The sequence below is a fragment of the Peromyscus eremicus genome, chromosome 4, assembly GCF_949786415.1.
Source record: "Peromyscus eremicus chromosome 4, PerEre_H2_v1, whole genome shotgun sequence".
Lineage (NCBI taxonomy): Eukaryota > Metazoa > Chordata > Mammalia > Rodentia > Cricetidae > Peromyscus > Peromyscus eremicus.
In genome coordinates, this window is record NC_081419.1 from 152,024,378 (window position 1) to 152,047,310 (window position 22,933).

General features: G+C 47.3%; 1 protein-coding gene and 1 long non-coding RNA gene across 2 annotated transcripts; one reads left to right on the plus strand and one right to left on the minus strand.

The window, feature by feature from the left end:
• Positions 1-8,489: 8,489 nt before the first annotated feature.
• On the plus strand, positions 8,490-8,799 carry LOC131908799 (ATP synthase subunit e, mitochondrial-like). Its single transcript, XM_059259824.1, has one exon. The coding sequence runs from the start codon at positions 8,517-8,519 to the stop codon at positions 8,730-8,732; it is 216 nt and encodes a 71-aa protein (XP_059115807.1). The 5' UTR covers positions 8,490-8,516; the 3' UTR covers positions 8,733-8,799.
• An 11,495-nt stretch (positions 8,800-20,294) lies between these two features.
• LOC131908800 (uncharacterized) lies at positions 20,295-22,151 on the minus strand. The gene is made up of 2 exons (XR_009378665.1): positions 21,895-22,151; positions 20,295-21,762 (listed from the first exon to the last, which is right to left on the minus strand). It is a non-coding gene; the product is annotated as an uncharacterized LOC131908800 (long non-coding RNA).
• Between the last annotated feature and the right edge of the window lie 782 nt (positions 22,152-22,933).

The window sequence follows — 22,933 nt, forward strand, 5'->3', positions numbered from 1 at the left end:
CAGGTGCCTGGGAGGCCGATGGGTGGTCCTGGGAACTGCTGAAGTAGATAGGTGAGTATCTACTATGGAGCTTGTGAGGTCCTGACTGGAAGCAGCACTGGATGCATTTCTCCTTGGGCAGTTCTTTCTGACACAGAAAACCATTCCTTGTGAGAGAGAGCAGCCATTAAAGGGCTTGAAAACCAATGGTGGTGCTAAGGATTCCTGGGATTCAGGAGTTGTAGGTAAGGTGGCCTCATCAACAGAAGGGCCTAGGGATCCTCAGCATCTCTTCCTGTCCCAAGGGGAGGTACCTGTGGCCTCTGGCCCTACATAGCAAACCCTCTCCTCTCTGCATACACACATTACTGCGAAGACAAAAGTTACAGAGGTTCTGACTTAATGTAAACAATCATCTCGGTGGGCTGGAGAGATGGCTCAGTGGACGAGATCACTGGCGGCTCTTCCAGATGATCAGAGTTCGATTCTCAGCACCCACATGGTGGCTAAAAACCATCTGTAACTCCAGTTACAGGGGATCCAGTGATCTCTTCAGGCTTCTGCTGGCACCAAGCACATGCACACATACATGGTGCACAGATTATATGCAGCAAAACATTTATACACATAAGACAAACATAAATACATCTTTAAAAAGAAACCCACAAACACTGAATAATCATCTGAGGTTCTAAGTCCTACGCAGTCTCTTATCTCCATTCAAGATGTAGACTCAGGTGGGGCTTGGGAGGCAGGGAGATGAATCAGTCAGTAAAGTGCTTGCCACACAATCATGAAGACCTGGTGAGATCCCTCACACACACTTTAAAACAAAATAAAATCGTGTCATACAATGCAGAGCACACCTATAGCAGTAAGAGGCAGAGAAAGGAGGATCTATGAAGTTTGCTGGCCAGATTAGTGAGCTCTGGGTTCAGTGAGAGACTCTGCCTTAAAAAACAAGGTGGAGAGCAATTGAGGAACACTCCTAGTGTCAATCTCTGGCCCCCACATGTACATGTATGCACTCACACCCACTCACATACACCCGCATACATGAACGAACACACACACACACACACACACACACACACATGCACACATGTACAAAGGGGTAGGCCAGGGTGGGTCACCTACCCTGCAGGCTCAGAGCAAGATGGCTCCCTTCCTCTTCACCTAGAGGTGGACACTAATGTGTGTGGACACTGAGGCCTCTCAGGGCCAGCAATGCAGTGTTCCTGTCTCTCTACAGGGCTCAGCTTTTCTCTCATCTCCTTTTTGCTTGACACAGTGGGCCACATACCACTTCAGGTCATTTTCTCCTCAAGGTCCTTAATCCACACACTACACCAAGTCCTTTTGTTGTTCTATGGATGAGAATGGTCACTCCCTTCACAGGTCAGGGTGTGGCTGAGTGACAGCTGTGTTTACATGGCCTACCGCACAGTGTGGCTGCTTGATTAGACCGAGTGCCAGGGAGGGAGAGTGGGAAAGACAACAAGGAAGGGAGAATGAAAGAGGAGGCCCTTCGCTTCCCAGCTTTCCGGCAAGAGAAGAAAGAGGACCCAATTCAGGGACAAGGCTGTGAGGGGAACCTGTTTTGGACTATTTCTCAAGCATTTCTCTTCAGAAATCTAGTAAGGCACCAGCATGGGAGAGGTATGTATAGATGTGGGTCAGTGAAATAAAAGGGGCCCCAGTCAGGCTCCAACCCCTTCTCCTGGGTCGAGGCCAGGCAGATGGAGGCTGGACAGATGAAGCTGCCTGTGTGCCATCTGCCAAGACGTGGGCCTGTGTGCAACGACACCTGGCGTGTACTCAGAAGAGGGGACAGAATGTCTCACTTCCTCAAGATGCCAGAAGACCCTCAGGGGCTGCTGGGCCCTGGAATGGGACTGACAATCCCATATGGAGAGGGCACCCAGAGAGGGAAGGAAAGAGGACCAGAGAGAGTCATCTCAGCAGAAAATACCCCCATTCTGTGCCAGGACTACCCCAGACACTCAGTTCTGAGCTCCTGGATATGGGGCTGAGAAGGAAGACAGAGGAAAGGAAGCTGAGCTAGAGGAAGTATGGCAGAGGAGGAATGGGCTGCAGCTGTGGCCCTCTGTCAGGATGGGGAGGCCCCTTCATGTATTGCTTAATGGCCAGCTCCTGTCCTGCCCCACTCAGCTCAGGACCTTAGTCGTATATTTATAAGACATAGCATCCTTCCAGTGATTAGCCTTTAATTTCGGTATGCTTTGATAGATTGGCTCTGGCTAAAAGGAGGTCCATGGGAAGGGGCTTTACTCAGCTATGTTTGGGTATCTGCAGCAGGGGGATGTTTTCAGAGCGGGTTTTCAACACAATGATGGATAGATGGAATAGGGTTACAGTGACCCCTGACATCACTTGGTGAGAACAGCTCTGCTTCAGTGGGAGGAGGAGGGCAGAATTGAGTGTCACAGTGCCCAGGAGGGGTCAATAGAAAAGGGGTGAAGAGCCTGAAAGAATGGGCAGGTAAGCGTTGGGCAGCATTCCCAAGAACTTTTAGTAGCCAGGCACTGCCTCAGCCTGCCACACACCAGCCTGACATCATCCCATTTTCCACAGAAAGTTGCAGTTTTTCCTCTAAAGTGCCTGTCCAGTCCTGAGGAGCAGGCGTTTCTCGTCTCTTACACCCATGGGAACTAGCTTCGTGCTTTCTCCTTGACAAAGCTGTCCATTTTGCTAGCCTCCCACAGTTGGGAAGAATTATCGATAAGCACAGGAAAGCTGATGAGAGAGTCAGCAGACTATTCTGTGGGTGTGTGAAGGCAAGTAGGAGAGTGTGAGGGGGCGTATGGAAATGTCCATGGGGTGTGAGGGGGTGTTTATGTGAATGTGTGAGTATGTATGTGGGTGCATCTGTGGAAATGGGGAGTATAAGGATGTTTATGTGTGTGAGTGTGTGTGGGTGTCTATGGGAGTGTGGGGGTGTGTCTTTGGGAGTGTGTGTGGGTGTATGGGTATGTGGTGAACAGGGTGTACTTGCCCACACACACCTCAGGCTGCAGCAGTGTGTCAGGCGGGTTCACACTCTGCTTGCTTGTGTGAGCTGTGTAATCACCCACAAAGTCACCCCATGCTCCTGACTGTGGCGTTTTCTCTTCCTTTCTTTTCCATAGCTTTTTACCCTGCAAGTGACAATTAATGTTCAGAAAGAACATGAAATGGAGGAGAAATTACAGCAATTTATCAGCTGAAATTATAGGTGTAGACACATGTCAGCAGTGGAAATGGTTTCTATCAAAATTAAAGTATTTAGAGATTTTCCTCAAATTCCAAATTATGCAAATTCCATTTTCTGAGATGCCGCAGCATGGTAGCTTTAATTACAGGCTTACCAGGAACGTCTCGAAGCACTGGGACTGAGCCTCTCTCTCCCTCCTAGGCAGTTCTCTCATGCCCACAACTCACAAATGCAGGAGAGACCTCATCCAAGCACCAGGCAGACCTTGGCTGTGAGGACTGTGGCTTCCACAGATGCTTAAGGGGCCACAGAGACCTGCAGCAGCTAGATGGCAGACTGCCCACAGCCAGGAAGAACAGAACTGGTGCATGGTGGTCCCTTGGCCAGGGTAACTCTAGGATGCTGTGTAGCACCTAACCAGGTTCTCAGAGCCAGAACCTCAGCTCAATGTGTTCCCAAGCTCCTCCTCGGTTAAATTTACTCTCAGGCATTTTGGTTTTTTGGAAACTATTGCAAATGTGATCACTGCCTGAGTCTCCTTCAGTGGTGTGCAGGAACACAACTCTGTGCTGCAGCTTGCACACAGCTTGAGTGTCCCCCAGGATTTTCATGCTGAAGTTTTAAAAAGATTTATTTGTGGTGGTATTGTGTTCCCCAAAATATTGTGCACCCTAATAAACTTATCTGGGGTCAGAGACAGAACAGCCACTAGATACAAAGGCTAGAAAATGGTGGCACTCACACCTTTAATCCTAGCATTCCAGAGACAGAAATCCCTCTAGATCTCTGTGAGTTCAAGGCCACACTGGAAACGGCCAGGCATGGTGACACACACCTTTAATCCCAGAAAGTGAGCCTTTAATCCCAGGGAGTGGTGGTAGAAAGCAGAAAGGTATATAAGGCATGAAGACCAGAAACTAGAAGCATTTGGCTGGTTAAGCTTTCAGGCTTCTAGCAGCACAGTTCAGCTGAGAGCCATTTGGATATGAGGACACAGAGGCTTCCAGTCTGAGGAAACAAGATCAGCTGAGAAGTTGGCCAGGTGAGGTTAGCTGTGGCTTGTTCTGTCTCTCTGATCTTCCAGTGTTCACCCCAATACCTGGCCCCGGGTTTGATTTTATTAATAAGAACTTTTTAAGATTCCTGCTACATTTATTTATTTTATGCATATGAATGTTTTGCCTGCATGTGTGTCTGTACATCACATTACATGCCTGGTGCCTGTGGAGGCCAAAAGAGGGAGTCAGATCTCCTGGAATGGGAGTTATGGATGGTTGTGAGCCACCATGTGGATACTGGGAATTGAACCCAGGTCCTCTGTAGAGGCAGCTAGTGCTCTAAACTGATAAGCTATCTCTTCAGTCCTCATATTCAGAAGGGGCCTTTGGGAGATTGTTAGGTTCATCATCGTGGAGGCCACAATCGACTGCTAGGGAACTTCTAAGAAGGAGTAACACTAGACACATACACACACACATGTGCCTCCGATCTCACCACACGGTGTCCTATGGTTCCATGTAACTCTCCTCCCAAGAACACTATCATTAGATTGTCTGAGCTTGCACCTCCAGAATTGGGAGCCAAGATAACCTGTTTTCCTATAAATTACCCAGTCTGTGGTACCATGTTATTAGCAACAGAAAACAGATGAATAAACTTTGCAAATTTATTTATTATCTGTAAACAGTTCTTTTTAAAGATTCTCTGGGGTTTCCTATATATGGGATCAGGCTGTCTGCAAATGGGCATGCTCTTCTTTTTTTCCTTTGTAATTTCAGTTCCTCTTACTTGTTTTCCTCCTTTCTGTTTTCCCCTTAACTGTACTGTCTGTTACTACCAGTGCAGCATTGAATATTGGCACTGAGAGTTAAAGGCATCCTTATTTTGCTCCTGACCTTAGAGACAAAACTTTCAGTCTTTCACCATTGAAAATAATGTTAACTTTGAGATTTTTCTTTTTGTTTTCTTTTAAAAAATATTTTTATTAAACTGTTGGAAATTTCATGAAGTGTATTTTTACTTAATTCACTCCTCCTTCTCCCCCTAAGTCATAGACCCACTCCTACCTTCCCACTCTCCCAAGTCCATTTCTTCTTTTTTAAAATAACCCATCAAGTACAGTTTGTGCTTCATACAGTCCTGGGTGTAGGGCCATCACTGGATCGTGGTCAACCCATCAGGGGTCACACCCTTAAAGAAAACTGACTCTCTCTCCCCTAAGTAGTTTTTTTAATTAATTCCCTTTATTATATTGAAGAGATTCCCTTTTATTCCTAGTATTTTTTATCAGGATTGGACTTTTGTTGTTGTTTTTGTTTCAAGACAGGGTTTCTCTGTGTAGCTCTGGCTGCCCTGGAACTCTATAGACCAGGCTGGCCTCAAACTCACAGAGATCCACCTGCCTTTGCCTCCCAAGTGCTGGGTGCTGGGAAGGATTGGATTTTTTTTCAAGTACTTTTTAATGTCTCATCTGAGATGCTCATCTTTTTTTTTTTTTTTTAAAGATCAACATTTTATAAATGTGGTCTGTTACGCTGATTAAATTTGAATATTGTACCATCTTTGCTTTACTGAAGTAACTCATTGGCCCATTGCATATATTCCTTTGATATTCCGTGAAAGGTTTGTCTGGTGCCCTCTCTGCAAGGGATTCCCACTACCATCTACCTCTACCAGGTAAGAGATAAAAGACAAACTCTCTCTGCTCACTCTGTTGACAACAGTGTGGGAAATCACAGCACTTCCCCTTGCTTCTGGGTCAGAGTGATAGAGTGGACACTCTGACTACAGGGTTTGGGGTAGGTTTCCCCATTTTTTTTTTTTTTTTTTTTTTTACTAAAGTAGGGTAGGTATTAGCAAAAAAAAGTACTTTGTTATTAACCACCCTCTACTGAGCCCTATGGTTGAGAGAAGCTTTTCTTTTTTTCTTTAAGTTTTGTAACTCCTGTCTGTTGGTAGCTCTGGATTGGAGTTTCTTACAATGCCCTGTTCACAGTGTGTGAGAGGTGAAATCCCAGAGCTCTCTGCCTTGAGGTCAAGCACTGGATTTCCTACACAACCTCTCATCCTTTTGATACTGTGGCTGTTTGTGCTCATGGCTGTGGTGGTATTGTGTTCCCCAAAATATTGTGCACCCTAATAAACTTATCTGGGGTCAGAGAACAGAACAGCCACAATATTAAACATAGATGTTAGGCAGTGGTAGCACACGCCCTTAATCCTAGCATTCCCGAGGCAGAGATCCACCTGGATCTCTGTGAGTTTAAAGCCATACTGGAAACAGCCAGGCATGGTGACTCACACCTTTAATCCCACGGAGTGAGCCTTTAATCCCAGAAAGTAATGGCAGGAGGCAGAAAGGTATTTAAGGCATGAGGACAAGGGACTGGTTAAGCTTTTAGGCTTTTAGCAGCAGTGAGCTGAGTGTAGCTAGAGTTTTCCTGCCTGGCCCACAGTCAGGACAAATCTCTCTCACCTGCCAGTCCCACAGCCACTCAGACCCTACCAAGTAAACACAGAGACTTATATCGGTTACAAACTGTATGGCCGTGGCAGGCTTCTTGCTAACTGTTCTTACAGCTTAAATTAATCCATTTCTATAAATCTATACCTTGCCACATGGCTCGTGGCTTACCGGCATCTTCACATGCTGTTTGTCATGGTGGCGGCTGGCAGTGTCTCTCTCTCAGCCTTCCACTTCCCAGAATTCTTCTTGTCCCGCCTATACTTCCTGCCTAGCCAATGGCCAATCAGTGATTTATTTACTGACCAATCAGCAACACACTTGACATACAGACCATCCCACAGCAGCTGAGATCCACTCAGATGAGGACTCAGAGGCTTCCAGTCTGAGGAAACAGGATCAGCTGAGGAACTGGTGAGGTGAGGTAGCTGTGGCTTGTTCTGCTTCTCTGATCTTCTAGCATTTACCCCAATAACTGGCTTCAGGTTTGATTTTATTAATAAGAACTTTTAAGATTCCTGCTACACATGGCTTTTTAGCTGGAGGGAGAACTTGGGAGCAGGAAGCCTGTTTCATGCTGGTGGGACAGAAGTCCTTGATTTACCACCCACCTGTAAGTGTCATGGGTTTGGTTGGGAATGTAGTATGTTGGGAGGTGGAGTCAAGGAGTGCTGACAGCTTTAATGCTGTTGAATCCCACTAACCGCAAAGCTTGCACTTTAACCAGACTTTTCATTAGAGCCTCTGCACAGTGATTGCTGGGGCTTTTATTCCTATTGCATAGTTGGATTTCTTTTCTTTTTTTTTAAACTGGTGGGAAGTTGGGATGGTATTGACTTTTGTTTGTGGATTCTACACCCAGAAACTTAGAACTGGTTGGTCCTCATGGTTATCTATGTGTTTCCCTAAAGTGTTCTACAAATAAGGGACATTTCTGTCTTCCTCAGTTTCTAGTCCAGTTGTTTTTTAAAGGCTTATTTGTTTTGGCATGCTCATGTACACATACATACATGCAGACAAAACACTCATACACAAGGTTTTTATATTTATTTATTTTATATGTATGAGAGTTTGCTGCATGTATGTGTGTACCACATGAGTGACTTGTGCCTGTAGAAGTCAGCAGAGGCTATTGGATCCCCTGGAATTGGTGTTATAGAGGCTTGCAAGCCACCTTAAGGCTGCTGGGAACCTGGGTCTTCTGAAAGAGCAGCAAGTGTTCTTCACTGCTGAGGCACTCTCCAGGACCCTGTTTGTTTTGTTTCTTCTCAATACTTTGGCCAAGACACTCAAGACAAACCAAACAGAAGCAAATAATGGGCATTTTCTTACTGGATCAATAAGACTTACAAAAATGCATTATTATGTCACAGTGTTTGTTATGCATTTCTGCATTGTACCCAGCCTGGGAGGATGCTGGGATTTTGGATTACATCTTGTCTTCCTGAGATGATACCATGGCTATGGTGGTCTGGGTGATAACGGCCTCCATAGGCTGGTATGTTTGAATACTTGGTCCCCATTTTGTGGAACTGTTTGGGAAGGATTAGGAAGCAAGGCCTTGTTGGAGAAGGTATTCTAGGGGATGGTCTGTATGTCAAATCTGTTGCTCTGATTGGTCAATAAATAAAACACTGATTGGCCAGTGGCCAGGCAGAAAGTATAGGTGGGACTAACAGAGAGGAGAACTGAGAGAACAGGAAGGCAGAAGGAGACACTGCCAACCACCGCCATGACAAGCAGCATGTGAAGATGCTGGTAAACCACGAGCCACATGACAAGGTATAGATTTATAGAAATGGATTAATTTAAGATACAAGAACAGTTAGTTGAGCTTCTGGTGCGAAGGTCACGGACAAGATGGTTCCCCCAGTTCAGGTCTCTCCGTTCATCAAGCTCTGCCGATACTCAGCCCTGGTCCTCGGCATGGCCTATGGCGCCAAGCGCTATAGTTACCTAAAACCCCGGGCAGAGGAGGAGAGGAGGGTGGCAGCGGAGGAAAAGAAGAGACTAGATGAGCTGAAACGGATTGAGAGAGAACTGGCAGAAGCTCAAGATGACAGCATACTCAAGTGACGGGCCAGTGAGCTTGCCTTTTCTTTAGTTGCTGAGGATGAATAAAGCTTTGTTGTGTGAAAAAAAAAAAAAACAGTTAGCAAGAAGCCTGCCACGGCCATACAGTTTGTAAGCAATGTAAGTCTCTATGTTTACTTGGTTGGGTCTGAGCGGCTGTGGGACTGGCAAGTGACAGAGATTTGTCCTGACTGTGGGCCAGGCAGGAAAACTCTAGCTACAAAGGTCTGTCACTGGGGCTGAGCTCCAGTTGAGACTCATGTTATTCCCAGTATGCTCTCTGCTTCCTGCTCACAATTCAAGTTGTGAGCTCTCAGCTATTCCTGCTGCCAATACCTTAATTCTGCCATTCTGGACCCTAACCCTCTGGAACCATAAGCCCAATAAAACGCTTTCTTTTGTGAGTGGCCTTGGTCATGGTGTTTTGCACAACAGTGGGAAGTCACTAATACAATGGCTTTCTTCTTGTGGCAATTTGTACTCACAACAGAGGATTTCTGAGATGAACCAGCTCTTGTCCTTCCTCCATCACAGCATCTTCTAGATAGTGATAGGCTTGATTTGCTAGCAGCTTTTTGGCTGTTGGTCTTGTTTTGAGATCAAGATCATACCAATAAATTATTTGGGTGTTTTCTTACTTTTCTATAAATCACATTTTTTTGAGATACAATCTTACACTATAGGCCAGGCTGGCCTGGAATTCACTATGTAGCTTGGGCTGGTCTTGAACACGAGGTAATCCTCTTGCCTCCAGAATGCTGGGATTATAAGCATACACCACCATATCCAGCTGAATTACTCTTAACAGTAAGATGTTCTGCTCCTAGAAAGTTTGGCAAACATTTGCCCAATGTGGGCTTTGCTTGTAAAAACCCAGATTAAGAAGACAATGTGTATGTGTGTGTATATGCATGTGTGGGTGTGCAAGAGAGAGACAGGGCTTCAGGTGACAACTTTTTTTCTAGGGGGAAATTGGTTTTGACATTTTGGGGTTCACTTGCAATGTTTTCATCTCAAAGTGATTTATGGATTTTAAAATTTGTACTGTATCTGCAAGCAGAATGTATTGTGATTTTTTTCATCCTATTTTTATTTTTCTTCATCCCTCATAATGTTTGGTCTTGTTGCAGGAGCCACAGCTGGGGTTTGTTGACCTCTGCAACCTGTTCGAGCACTGAAGCAAGTCAGGGATCTGGGTGACAGTGGGATGCAGAATAGGAAGACTCATGAGCAGGGCACAAGGACAGGTGCGCCAAGCCAGGTCAGCATGAGTTCAGGAGGAAGGAAGCTGCAGAGTCCACAGAGAAGCTAGTGTTGAGTCAACTTGTCCAGGGGAGATGGAGATAGGAAAACATTTCACCCCACAGAGGGCACCAATGACAGATCAACACACACGTGTGCACACGTGCATGCACAAAATGACAAGGAAACCTATGAGTGCTCTAAAAAACAGTCTTTTTGAGCTCCTTAACTGGTTATCCAATATCAATTAGTCAGCCCTGAAATTGTACTCATATAAATAACACTAAATGAACTGAGGTTGAATTTACGTATTTAGGTGTGTGTGTGTGTGTGTGTGTGTGTGTGTGTGTGTGTAAAACAATAACAATTAAGGAAAAGGAAGCCATAAATTTGAGATTCACAAGCAGGGGACATAGAAGGGGTTAAGGGGGAGAAAGGGAAGGGGAGAAATGACATATTTATATTTTAATTTCAAAAAACAAAAATTGAAAGAGAAATATTTTTGAAGTAGCCATAAGAAGTGGAAATCTAGAAGTGAATGCAATTGGTGAACTGTGCTTTTTTCATTTTTATTTGTGTGTGTGTGCACACCACATGTGCACACATACCACAGTGTACATGAAGAGGTCAGAGGACAACTCGGGGGAATGAGTTCTCTCTGCTGTGGGATGTTCTGTATGGCAAATGTGTTGCTGATTGGTCAATAAATAAAACACTGATTGGCCATTGGCTAGGCAGGAAGTATAGGCAGGACAAGGAGGAGAATAAAGCTGGGAAGTGGAAGGCTGAGTCAGAGAGACACTGCCAGCCGCCACGATGACAAACAGCATGTGAAGATGCTGGTAAGCCACAAGCCACGTGGCAAGGTATAGATTTATAGAAATGGATTAATTTAAGCTGTAAGAACAGTTAGCAAGAAGCCTGCCACGGCCATACAGTTTGTAACCAATATGTCTCTGTTCACTTGGTCAGGTCTGAGCTGGCTGTGGGACTGGCAGGTGAGAGAGATTTGTCCTGACTGTGGGCCAGGCAGGAAAACTCAATCAACATCTCTCCTTTCACTGTGTGAATTCTGGGGATCAAACTCAGGTTGTCAGGCCCAGTGACAGTCTCCTCTACCCACCGCTCCATCTCACTAGCTGAGGTCACACCGTGAGGTGAATATCCTCATTTATTTCCTCTGGGCTTTTATTTTCTTTCCTTCTCCACTGTTAGAGTAAGGTGTCAAGATGACCTCTGAGATGTTTTTATTTAGGCAAGGGGATAACAGTACTTAGAGACATAAAATTGCTTCCTGAATGAAGTCTAATGAGACATCAGCTCTCGAGGGCACAATGTGTCTTTAGAATCAGAGCTGGGAGTGAACTTGGCCAGCTGGTGGAGCTGGGCTTCCAGCGCTAGGCTGTACTCCGGCAGGGAGCTGGCCTGTGACTTACCACCCACCCCAAGACCTGCACCCTGACTAGGGTCCCAGAATCACACCCAAGCCATTCATGCAGGGTTTACCTTGGGAAATAGATCATAATATTGGGGAGAGGCAGAAGACGAGAGGGCCACAAGGGTCAGGTAAGTCAGTATTACCTGTAAAGGAGGGCTAGAACCTTCAGTGGCCCCACCCTAGGAGAGGTGGCCTAGTGTCTGCTGCTCCATGCCTCAGGCACAGAAGGGCGGATGGGCATCAGCTGGGACTTGAGAGGTATCCAGATGGGGGAGGGGGATAAGGCCAGCACACTCACACCACATAGATGTAAGTCAGCTTCGGCACTTCCCGGTATTACCAGTTTCAAGGCACTTGTACACATGGCAGTGCAGTTACTGGAGAGAGGCCCTTGTTTCCCTCAGGGAACCTGCCCTGAGTCCCCAGAAGTATTGAGGTCAACCCCTCAAGGGACTTACATGGACTTCAGCTCTTTATTCCCCTCAGGGACACATATTGATACCTGAGCAAATGCTGGCACAGTCCTTATTTTCCTCTGGGAACATGTTCTGAGTCCCCAGAAGGGCAGGGGTAGGTGTAGAAGAGACTAGGTCTCTCTCTGGCCTTCTGCTCCTTCCCTGCCCACATGTTGCTTCTCAGGAGAAGCTTCAGGCTCCAACCAAACTGCACCTTCATCTCAAGTGGCATCTGCTCAGAAAAGCTCTGGCGGCCCAGCCTCGGTTGGGGGTGCTGCACTCTCATAGTGCAGACATGCTCCCTAGTGGCTCTGCTAAGTGTTGTCGCCGGGTCGTTGGAGTTTGGACAGCCTGTTCTTCCAGACTGTGAGCTCCATGGTGTTGGGGGCCAAGCCTGCGATTTGTTTGTTTGTTTGTTTGTTTGTGTGTGTGTGTGTGTGTGCGCGCGCCCTGTGAAAGGATGATAACCAGTGGCCGGCAGAAAAGTCCACAACTACCAGAGTTACAGAGAGCTTTATTGGGAGAAAGGAGGGGATAGGAGAGAGGAGAGCCAGGCCTGGAGAGAGAGAAAGATGGTGGGGTGGGGGAAGAGGGGAGCGGAGCAGAGCAGAGCAGAGAGCAGAGGGGTCTGCGTCTGGTTTTTAAGGCACAGATTGTGTGAGCACGCCACAAGTAAGTAGTTGCCAGCGCCGCCTGATGAAGTAAGACACAAGACCCCGAGCTGTGCATGTGCAGGAGTGAGGGCAGGATGCTAACACCCTGCACTTAAATCCCCATGTAGCCTGAAGCTGTGCAGAGCACAGTAACACTTCACTTTTAGCCTGCTATCCATTCACTTTTCACTTCACTAAATACAGTAAATACTCCACTGGGAAAACGAGTCTCACCAGTCCTGGGAGTTCACTGCAGCACACCTGTGAGGGTCAAGTGGCTGCATAGGTCCAGAGCCACCGGGCTGAATGTTTGAGGGTCAAATCCGGAGACAGAAATGGTATCTCCATTTCTTCCCACCTCGGAATACAGCCACAGCTGTCTCTAGAGTCTTCTCAGCACTAGGCTCTGGATTGGCTCTTTAAAGGGAACCTAGGGTTGCAGATGGAGTGGATTACAGAAAGCTGCAACAGGTGTAGCTTTCCAGGCCAGTATGTCTGCTTTATACTTTCAGAAGAACTCTGGCTCACACACACAGACCTCAGATCCACTTTGTGCCAGCCACTTTTCTGTGAGTCATGTGGTGCTCCTCCACTCCCAAGTCTCAGCTTCCTGAAAGAGAATGAGGTCTCTTCCCTCTTAGAGGGACTGAAACTTGGTGGGCCCTTGCATGTAATCTGCTTCAAGTCTTTGGTTCACCCACAACTGGGACATCATCATCTGTCATATATTCTACCTGGGTCCTGGAGACAGCCCTGTATTGGCATAGAGGCTAATGAGAAATGTTGTTTCTATGGTGGCTGAAAAAAAAAAATCACACTTCCTTTATCCTTCCAACATCCCAGCTCTCCTGGATGTTGCAAGAATTCAAAGTGGAAAAAGAAAAATAGACCTGTAAATTGTTTGGTTTCCCAGTTGAGTACTTTGCCCATTCCAGAGAGAATGGTTGGTTTTTCTCTAGTCCCAGCACAGGGCTTGGTGATTAGGTTCACCTCTGGCCAATCAACACAGTACTCCTTTGGGCAGATCACAGATTTTATATTGGATCAGTATTTTGCAAAGGGCTTGTGATGACTGATAATTCCAACGGAAGCAGAGGAGAGACATCCTAGACCGAGGGTTTCCCTGTTAGGGAAAGAGAGGCACTTACCAGCACACTCAGCCTCCCCAAAAGAATGTGTGGCAAATGTATAATAGCCTGGGTACACCTATGCTTGTCTCTTGAGGTTTCTGGAATAAAACACAAAAACCTAGAGGTTTTAAGTAATGCTAGAGGTTAGCCTCTGACATCCAGGTGTGGGTAGGATCATGCGCCCATGGTAATCACCAGAGGAGGACCTTCCGGCCTTTTCTAAGCTTTGGTGGCCCCAAGTGTCCCTCAGTCAGTGTAGCATCCTTCTCTGTCTTTGCAGTGTGTGTGATGCTGGTCTCCTCCTATGAAGACTTCTGCTACATCGGATTCAGGACCTGACCTATCCAGTTTGACATGATTTTAGCCAATCAAATGTACAATGACAGTATTTCTAAATTAGGTTATATTCTAAACTCTAGGAAGGCATGCATGGAGCCATGGAGATGGAGCCAGCAGAATACACTAGTGTAACATGAATCTTAAAAGGTCTTATTAAATAAAAAACAACACAGGAGCCAAATATTGGGGTGAATCCTGAAAGATCAGAGAAGCAGAACAAGCCATAGCTAACCTCGCCTCAACAACTTCTCAGCTGATCCTGTTTCCTCAGACTGGAAGCTTCTGAGTCCTTACCCAAATGGATCTCAGCTGAACTGCTCAAAGCCTAAAAGCTTAAAAGCCTCTAGTTCCTGGTCCTCATGCCTTATATACCTTTCTGCTTCCTGCCATCACTTCCTGGGATTAATGATGTGTGTCTTTTCCAAGCAAGACATAAGATCTCAAGTGCTGGGATTAAAGGTGTGTGTCATTTTGCCTGGCTGTTCCCAGTGTGGCCTTGAACTCACAGAGATCCGGATGGATCTCTGCCTCCAGAATGGTAAGATTAATGGTGTGTGTGCCACCATTTTCTGGCCTCTATGTCTATCTAGTAGCTGTTTTGTTCTCTGACCCCAGGTAAGTTTATTAGGGTGCACAATATATTGGGGGACACAGTATCACCACATACTAGTAAGTCCTGTGTTCGAGTTCATTGCACATGGCAAGGGTAAGAACATCTGCACTGCCCCAGAGATTCTGGGAAGCTCTGAGGCAGCGAGGACAGGATGCACTCCACATTACCAGTACCTGCTACACACGGAGCACCTGCTGGGCTGGACTCACAGACCACTCAGCCTGTTCCCAGTCATCCTGGCCAACCCCTCACACCATTGTAGCCTAGGCTAGACATCTGACTTCTCCTAGTAAGGGGTCTAACATTGAATGTACCGTCTCCCCTGAGGTCTGAGCCTTGGTTCTATCCATCTGCTCCACCAGTGCCTCTAACTCTGTAAGGAGAGCTCATCCTTGTCCCCTCTCCCCATGGCCCACCTCACCTGGGCTATACCTGGCAGATGGGACTCCGGGTACTCGGGCATCCTTCCAGTAAGGGGTCTCTAAGCTGAACTACTTCTGCTTGTCCAAATACGTATATACACGTACATATATGCACATATACCCCACACAGGGGAAAACATGCACACATCCACAAATATACCACAGCACATACAAGCTGAGTGACATGCTGACTGACTACTGGGTCCCATTGTCTTTGACAAGAACAAGAATGCAAGGGGTACTGGCAGGTTCACAGCAGGGCCAGCATCAGAGCCACAGAGTCAGATACAGAAGAATCTGTAACAGTCAGCCACGTGAGGCTGCTTCCCTGCCATGGCATGAAGCTGTTGCATTCATAGACACCTCAGCAGGACCTGTTCCTGCCTCTGCCAGGGTCCTGCTCACATCTTCTTCATCAATCTTTCCCTTAGAAAGACACCATCAATAAGCCACAGAGGCCAACATGTGACCGAAAAACCATTCCATTATTAAGCCTGTAATTGCCGAGAATTAATTTGCTAATTGCATGCAACTAATCTGCGTCCCTTTTGTTTTATGTCAATTAACAGAGTAATTAAAAAGAAGCAATCTTCATGCTCTCTCCTCCCTGGCAGCCTCAGACGGCCAGAGCTGATGAGACAGTCCGCCCTTCCTCGGCCTCATTAACAGCTCTTCCACCACAGTGTGCTGAGCACAAGTCCTTGAGGCAAGGTGGCTAATGGGACTCCATTGCTCTGCCGCAGCAGCAGCAGCTCTGGTGTAGCAACGCTGGACCAGGATCAGATCCTTGTGAGTTGTTACAAGTGCAGCCTTCGGGTTGGCAGGGCCATTGACTGTTACAGCACAGGGATTTCTGATGGTGATGGGCACAAGGGCACAATGCAGGGAACTTCTGGACATTAGGCAAGACACTGCAGCAAGTCTGTATGTCCTTTGTTGGGATCACACACTAGGCCCCTCTCCACTACTCATGGATGCTGGAAGAAGGTGCTGATCTCCCTGAAGCTGTGAAAGGTGCAAGCATCTACTAGATTGGGATATGATGCCTAGGAGCACAAGAGGGAGAGCCTTCTGGGGGAGAGCCTGAGAAAGCTTGGCTGTGTGTGAGTGTGTATGTATGTATGTATGTATGTTTGTATGTATGTATCTTATTCCTGCTCTGCCCTTCTCCCTGAGGGCTCTACTGTGGGTTCACCTCCCTTAGCAGGATCAAATGGCACCTCAGGAAAAAAAATGCATGCTCCTTCTCCCAGCTCACATGCTGCACTCCAGGCCTCACTCCCGAACCCCGTGCTGGGTGGTTCCTTCATGTATGTGGCTGCTGCTGCTGACTTCAAGATTTCCGCTAACAGCTTGTCTTGATGATACTCAGTTTTCTGCTTTCCCGGATGCAGCCAGCTGCTAGAGAACTGACCCAGCCGCCTGGGCTGACCAACATGGCCTGGGGCTTTCTGGCCTCAGCACTCAGACAATCCTTCCTCTCAAGCACTGGCATCCACATCTGCGCTGACACAGGGGAAGCTGAGCCACCAGAGAGAATTACCTGGCCCCAGGCCTAAGGACCTCATAGACCTCTTCCTCAGCCCCTGCCCAGCAGTGCTCCTGTCTGCTCTCACGTTGAAGACCTGACTCTGGATTAAGGTCCTTTCTTCAGTGGCAGAACTGGCACCATGATCTCAGGACGTGTTGAAGCTAACCCTCTTAAGAGTGTTCAGTCAGCCTAACTCACATTACATTGTGGCTTTTAGCTGCCTGAAGCGCTTTATGCTTCCGTGTGACCTCCATTAAATGACTCCCCAAACCATCACCCACCCCTCAAATGTATCTCTATCACTGGTACTTAAGATGTATCCATTTGTCTTCAACTTTCACTGGGGCCTCATCTTGCCTCTGGGAACATCTTGAGCAGATGGTCAGAGAATGTGGCAGGGGGCAGGAAGGTGCCCCACGGCACAACAGGCCCAGGCAGCAGCATAACTAGAGCAGCCCATGGATTTAGGCAAATGGCCCCTCTACATCTCCAGATCCAGCTTAATGGGCTGTTGGACGGGCCTGTGAGTCAATCATACACTTACAGTTCTCTGCTGAGCAAATGGTCAGTGATTTCTACTGACTGTTGCCTGCGCTGACATGTGTGGCACCTGGAGCCCATGTTTCTAAACACTGATGCCAAGCCTGCCTATCAATGTCTAGGTATGAAACATCTGGATTCTGCAAGGGAGTAGAGGGGTGGCCACCCAGTGTGCTCTTTGAGCCTTGCCCTTCTACGGAGTCTAGCACAGCAACATCTTCACGATGGCCCATAGGAGAACAGCAGTGTGTTCCCTGCTTCTTCACAGATGGCATTTGAGGTGTGTGTTGGCTTCTATGAGAATGGCCCCCATAGGCTCATATGATTGAGAACTTGGTCCCCCATTGGTGGAACTGTTTGGGAAGGATTAGGAAGTGTGGACTTGTTGGGTGAGGTGTGTCATTAAGGTTTTGAGGTTTCAGAAGACTCACCATTCCCAGTGTCTTCTTTGCCTCCTACTTTCAAGCCGAATTAAACTCTTTCTTTTACAAATTGCTTTGGTCCTGGTGTTTTGTCATAGCAATGGAAAAGGAACTAATGCCAAAGATGTCTTAGTGACTACAAGTGCCCTGCTGCTTGGGGCTCAGGCCAGATCTAGCCTGTTACTCCCTCGCTTGGCTCACAGACACCAGCAGCATCCATGTTGCTATGATTTAAAGGTTATATTTACTGCACCACAGAGTGTGGCAGCCTTTGTTCCCTTTAGGAAGTCCTCAAGCAGCAGAAAACACTTGTCTTATGTTCATACAACCATAGATAGTGAACGTCATGTGAATGCATGCATATATGGAGCATATATGCACATGTGCACATGCACTATACATATGGGCACAGATATATACATATGTATACACTCTCATAACATGTACATGTGTACCTCTATATGTATATACACACATGTATGTCTGCTCATTGTATTCTATGCAAACATATTCATTTACCAGCCATGTATGTGTAGACACATCTCTGTGCACACAGCCCCCACAGAAAGCTCACTTCTTGGTTCTATGCAGTTTCTGGGGCCTTGGTGCTACACTGCAGCAGGAGTCCCATTGTTCAAGGAAAAGGCAGTTGGGATGTATTTGTCATCCCTACAGAATGCATTTGGAGACCGATCACAGTCATAGTGGCAGTGTTGGTGACCCTGAATTAAAAGATACAGGAATGATTGAGTTTGTGATATAGTGGAGCAAAGAAGGGTGTTTGGACCTCTGCCTACTGCTGTGAGGACTGTGACCACATCCCTTTCACACATGACTGAGATAATATCCCATGCTTCCCCAAATCTATCACAGATAATGAGACCATGACCCCAAAAAGTTCACCTGCTCCAGATGTGTGGAGGACCACAAAGGTTCCTAGTGAGATCTGAGCTTGCTTTACCCAGCAGGGCTGCATTAGAGGATTGCTTGACCACGGGCATGGTTACTAGGTGATTGGAAGGGTCTGCATTTGGCTGTGCTAGGTGGAGGTCTTTGCTCCACCCCTTGGCATTCCTATAAATAGCCCTTTAGACGAGACTGTGAGGGCTGGTGGATAAGGATCCAGGCCCTCCTGAGGCTATCCTGTGTTTCTATCTGTCTCTCTCCCCTCTATCCTTCTATCTAAATCTCATCCCTCTCTCCTAAAGAGTACCCTGGGGAAAAGGTGGGAACTGGTCTCCCACAGCACATGAGGAAGGACCATATCCCCAAAACTACTGCAGTGAAACTCTCACTCCTAACTAGTCACACTGGATCATCCACACCCCCAAGTGACCATTTTTATAAAGTAGTGTTGTCCTGGGAAGTATGTCTGCTGGGGGCAATTAACAGCTCACCGTTGAGCTTGCCACCACATAGGAAGCAGTTGGTCCTCAGCCACTATGCTGGGAATGGTGGCCGGGGCTGAAGAGGTTGGCACAGCATGCCTGCTTGAATGTTTTACCACAACCTCCTTAGCAGTGAGTGAACCAGATGTGAAGACAGCATCTGCATACACTGTGCAACATGGATCACGTGTGCACATGTATACAGTGTGCTCTGAGCTCATGGGCATTGCAGGGGACACATTGTTTCCACATGTGTGGTCATTGTCTGTGTGCCATGTGTCACTCAAATGTGTGTATATGGGAGCATCGGATGAGAGACCTCGTTTAGATGCCTGGAGTGAGGGCCTGGTGGTGTGTGTTAATGGAGGCAACATGAAGCAGGCCAATTTCAAAGCAAATAAAAACCTGGCTCAGATTTACAGTGCAGCTATTTCCTCCCATGATCAGCTGTGCTGTGAGTTAAATTAGCCTACAGAAATGCACGGGGTGGAAGCTTCTGCCAGCTAGACACCTGTAAATCATCCATCAGCCAAAACACTCCTCCTGAGCACTCACCATCAGGGCCAGGGAGTGGGGAGCCTAGATGAAGAACAGTTTTGTTCTGGCAGAAGCAACTATATCCCCTCTGCTAGCTCAGGATGACAGCTGCTGAGAGGTCTCACAGCCGCTTGGCCCCACATACATCCAATAAGGTTGGACAACCAGAGAAGCCACATTGGAAAGCTGGTCCAAACGTGGAAATGGGGACAACCAATCTGAAGCAAGCACAGGCAAGCATGTCTGTCTGAGTTGTAGCCTTTGGGAGGTTGGGAGGAGTAGGGTTAGACCTGGGAGGAGAGGTCAAGGATCCTAAGACCTCTAGGGCACAGAATCAGAGGTTAAGAAAAATTAGTCACACAGGGAAGCAGCTTGCTTAGATACCATCACCAACAGAAAAGTTAGAATCAGAGGTCATGCTGGCCAGGGCTGGAGCAGTCCCAGATGAGCTGGCTTTGCCTGTACCACCAAGTGTCTATTACCCTCCATGCTCTCTCTCACACACGTGTGCATGCCCCACATTAATTGACATCATTCACATTTATGTGCATTGTGAACCTATGTGCACTAAAATGTACCCTGAATTGAGCAGAAAACTGCCTTTCAATCTGAGGTCCCCAACTACTGTGCCCAGTCCAAACACAGGTCTTTCTTCATGACTCTACAGCCAAAAAGATCACTGCATGAAAAAAACAGACATACCATATGGAGGTTCCATAACCTCCTCAACGTCACTAGCAACTGGGGATGAGGTATTCAGATACATGAGCCAGTGGGAGAGATTTCTTATTCAAACCACCACACGTGAACAAACCTGTTAACCCAAAATAAGGCGCCAGCGACAAAACCAAAGGATCAGTTTCATCCAGTTTAGTGAATGAGTGCATGGGCTGCTTACGGACAAGAGAGGGGGCCTTATGAGACACTTCACTAGCCCTGTGAGCTCTCTCCTGCATCCAAGAGAATCACAGATGCCCAGATTTCAAAACAGCCATGGCCATGTCAGGCTCAGAGAACAGAGGGAGCATCATGCCCAGTTTCCTCCTGATGCGTTCAAGGCTTTGCTCAGTTTCCTACGGCATCATCTTTTCCTGACTTCCAGACTTCCTGTTCTGGATGCCGACTCTGTGAGCTTTCCTTCTTCTTCCTTTTGATTTTCTTCATCTTCCTCCTTCCAAGCAATGTCTTGTTCTATTGTCCAGGCTAGCCTTAAACTCCTGAACTCAAATAACCCTTGTGCCTCAGCTTCCAGAGTAGCTGGAACCACTGGTATGTACCACCATGCCCACTCTTTGCCGTGTTTTCTGTGTTCCAGTTTTTGCTTCCCATGGCATCGTTGGCAGTGCGGGTGACTCTGCCAGTCTCTTCATGATGGCTGCCCCTCTAGCTTCTGTTCTTCTTTCTCAACATGAGAAGACCTTCTACATCATCTCTAGATGCTTTGGATTCAAGTTCATATTTGGCTGAGTCATCTGAGTATTGGAGGAGTGGAGCAGGCATCAGTTTAACTTGTTTCCCATGTGGGGACCCAGTTTTCCTGGCACCCATCCAATGGAGTCCACCCTTTCCTATGAAACTGTGGCACCAGCACTTTGGGTCCTCCTCAGTGTTTTTGGGCACATGCCTGGCTACCCGAATGCCCTGTTCCACTCTCTGCCTGCCTCATCCACCCTGAGGGAACCTTACGTTCTCAATTACTATGGCTTCAGAGCATCTCTGGCTCACCTACTAGTGTGGGTGTCCATCTGGTCCTCCAGGATGCCCAGCCACTCTCCACAGTATAATTATTTGAAGATATTTTTTTAAAAAGTATCTGTCTCTATATCTCTATTTTTCTCCCCCTTCCCCAATTGCATCTTCACCCATTGGGTGCTTGATATTATTTCCACCTACAGTCAAGTCTGGTCACAGCATCATCTCTCTCCGTACGTCCAGCTGTTTTTGCTGCTTGGTGGTTCACTGGTATTTCCCACAGATGCTCAGTTAATTGTTGTATTAACGCTATGCTTTATATTTGAATGACATTGGGAATGGTTTTCCTGACATTTGCCCCTCTTCATTGCTTTCTGTAGATTCTCTCAAATGTAGAAACCTGGGATTCCTGTGCTGGTACTGCAGGCTGTCCTGGGTATCTGTGAGTTCCCACTTGCCTGATTCCCCATCTTCTCCTTTTCCTGGTCCTTCCTGCTGGGTTGGTGCCTCTGTTCTCACAGGCTTGTGGTGGGAGCAGATCCATACCCTACTCTGTACCACACAGCATGTGGCCGTCCTCCTCTTGTAAGGCTTTGGTCTTCAGTGGAAGTTTCATTTTATCAGATTGTTTCTGCACCCACAAAGAAAATAAGATCTCTTATAACAATCATCCCGGGAGTCTCCTGAGAGTCTCCACAAAAGACTGCCACTCGCTGCCCGTGTGACTGCTGTGGGGCCAAACCCAGCCCTGTCTCCAACCCACCTGCTGGGTGGATTCCTGGGGTGCTAGCAGCATCTGTGCAGCATGGATCCTCATCTGACACCCTGTCCCAAGAGGAGGAGCCAAAGGCTGCTGCAGTCCTCTCTTTCAGCCTCCTCCTCGCTCAGTAAGCCTCTGCCACCAAGCCTGTGGTCAGTGGGCTACGTTGCCCACCCCCATCCTTTCTCTCCCCGCGAGACCCCGCTTCCCTCCTTCTCCACAGCCTCCTCCTTTGCCTGCCTCACAATTGTCTCCCCGTTGTCTCACGGGGGCGTCACTACTGTCCCGCAGCGTGACATCATAATAGGCTGCTGTCCCGGGAAACAAAGCCCTTTGGAGACACCAAGGAGACACGTCGTGTTTATGTCGTCACTGACTAGACAGAAGTGGAAATAGAGGGGGGCAGAGTAAACATCTGTAGATTGGGAAGAACAATACCATTTGTCCCCTTTTATTTCTGAAGCTGCTGAAATTATGCCTTGCACAGCACAGAAATGGAGTGTGTATGTTGTGTGTGTGTGTGTGTGTGTGTGTGTGTGTGTGTGTGCGCGCGCACGCGTGCACTGCACTCATGCGCGTGGAGGTGGATTAATAAAAACCCATTGAAATGCAAATTGAGGACCCCTCCTCCAAAACAAGCTAGTCATCACCCCCATCGCCCCAGGATACACAGAAGCCCACCAGCAGGAGACAAGGACTCAAGACCTCCTGCCTGAATGGCCAGAGAGGGGCATGTTGCAGGTCACAGCAGCTCAGATGTGACAGACCTGTCACCAGTAAGTAGGGGGTGCAGACTGTAGTTTCAAGGTCCCTCCACATCTTTACTGTCTTCATCTTTATTTTGGAAAAATAAACTCAGAGGTTGTTTCTTACAAAACATACAAAATACATATCATGCAATAGTATTTGCAGGAATAGCCATAAATAGGAGCTCACAACTGCGACAAGGTATGCCTGGAGCTATGCAGAGGTCATGATGAGGTAGAGGCCACCAGGAAAGTCAAAAGTGCCATAGCTCCCAGATATGTGTTTGTTCTGAGAT

Coding starts and splice junctions, on each gene's coding strand:
- LOC131908799 (XM_059259824.1), top strand. CDS start 8,517: ATGGTTCCCCCAGTTCAGGTCTCTCCGTTCATCAAGCTCTGCCGATAC.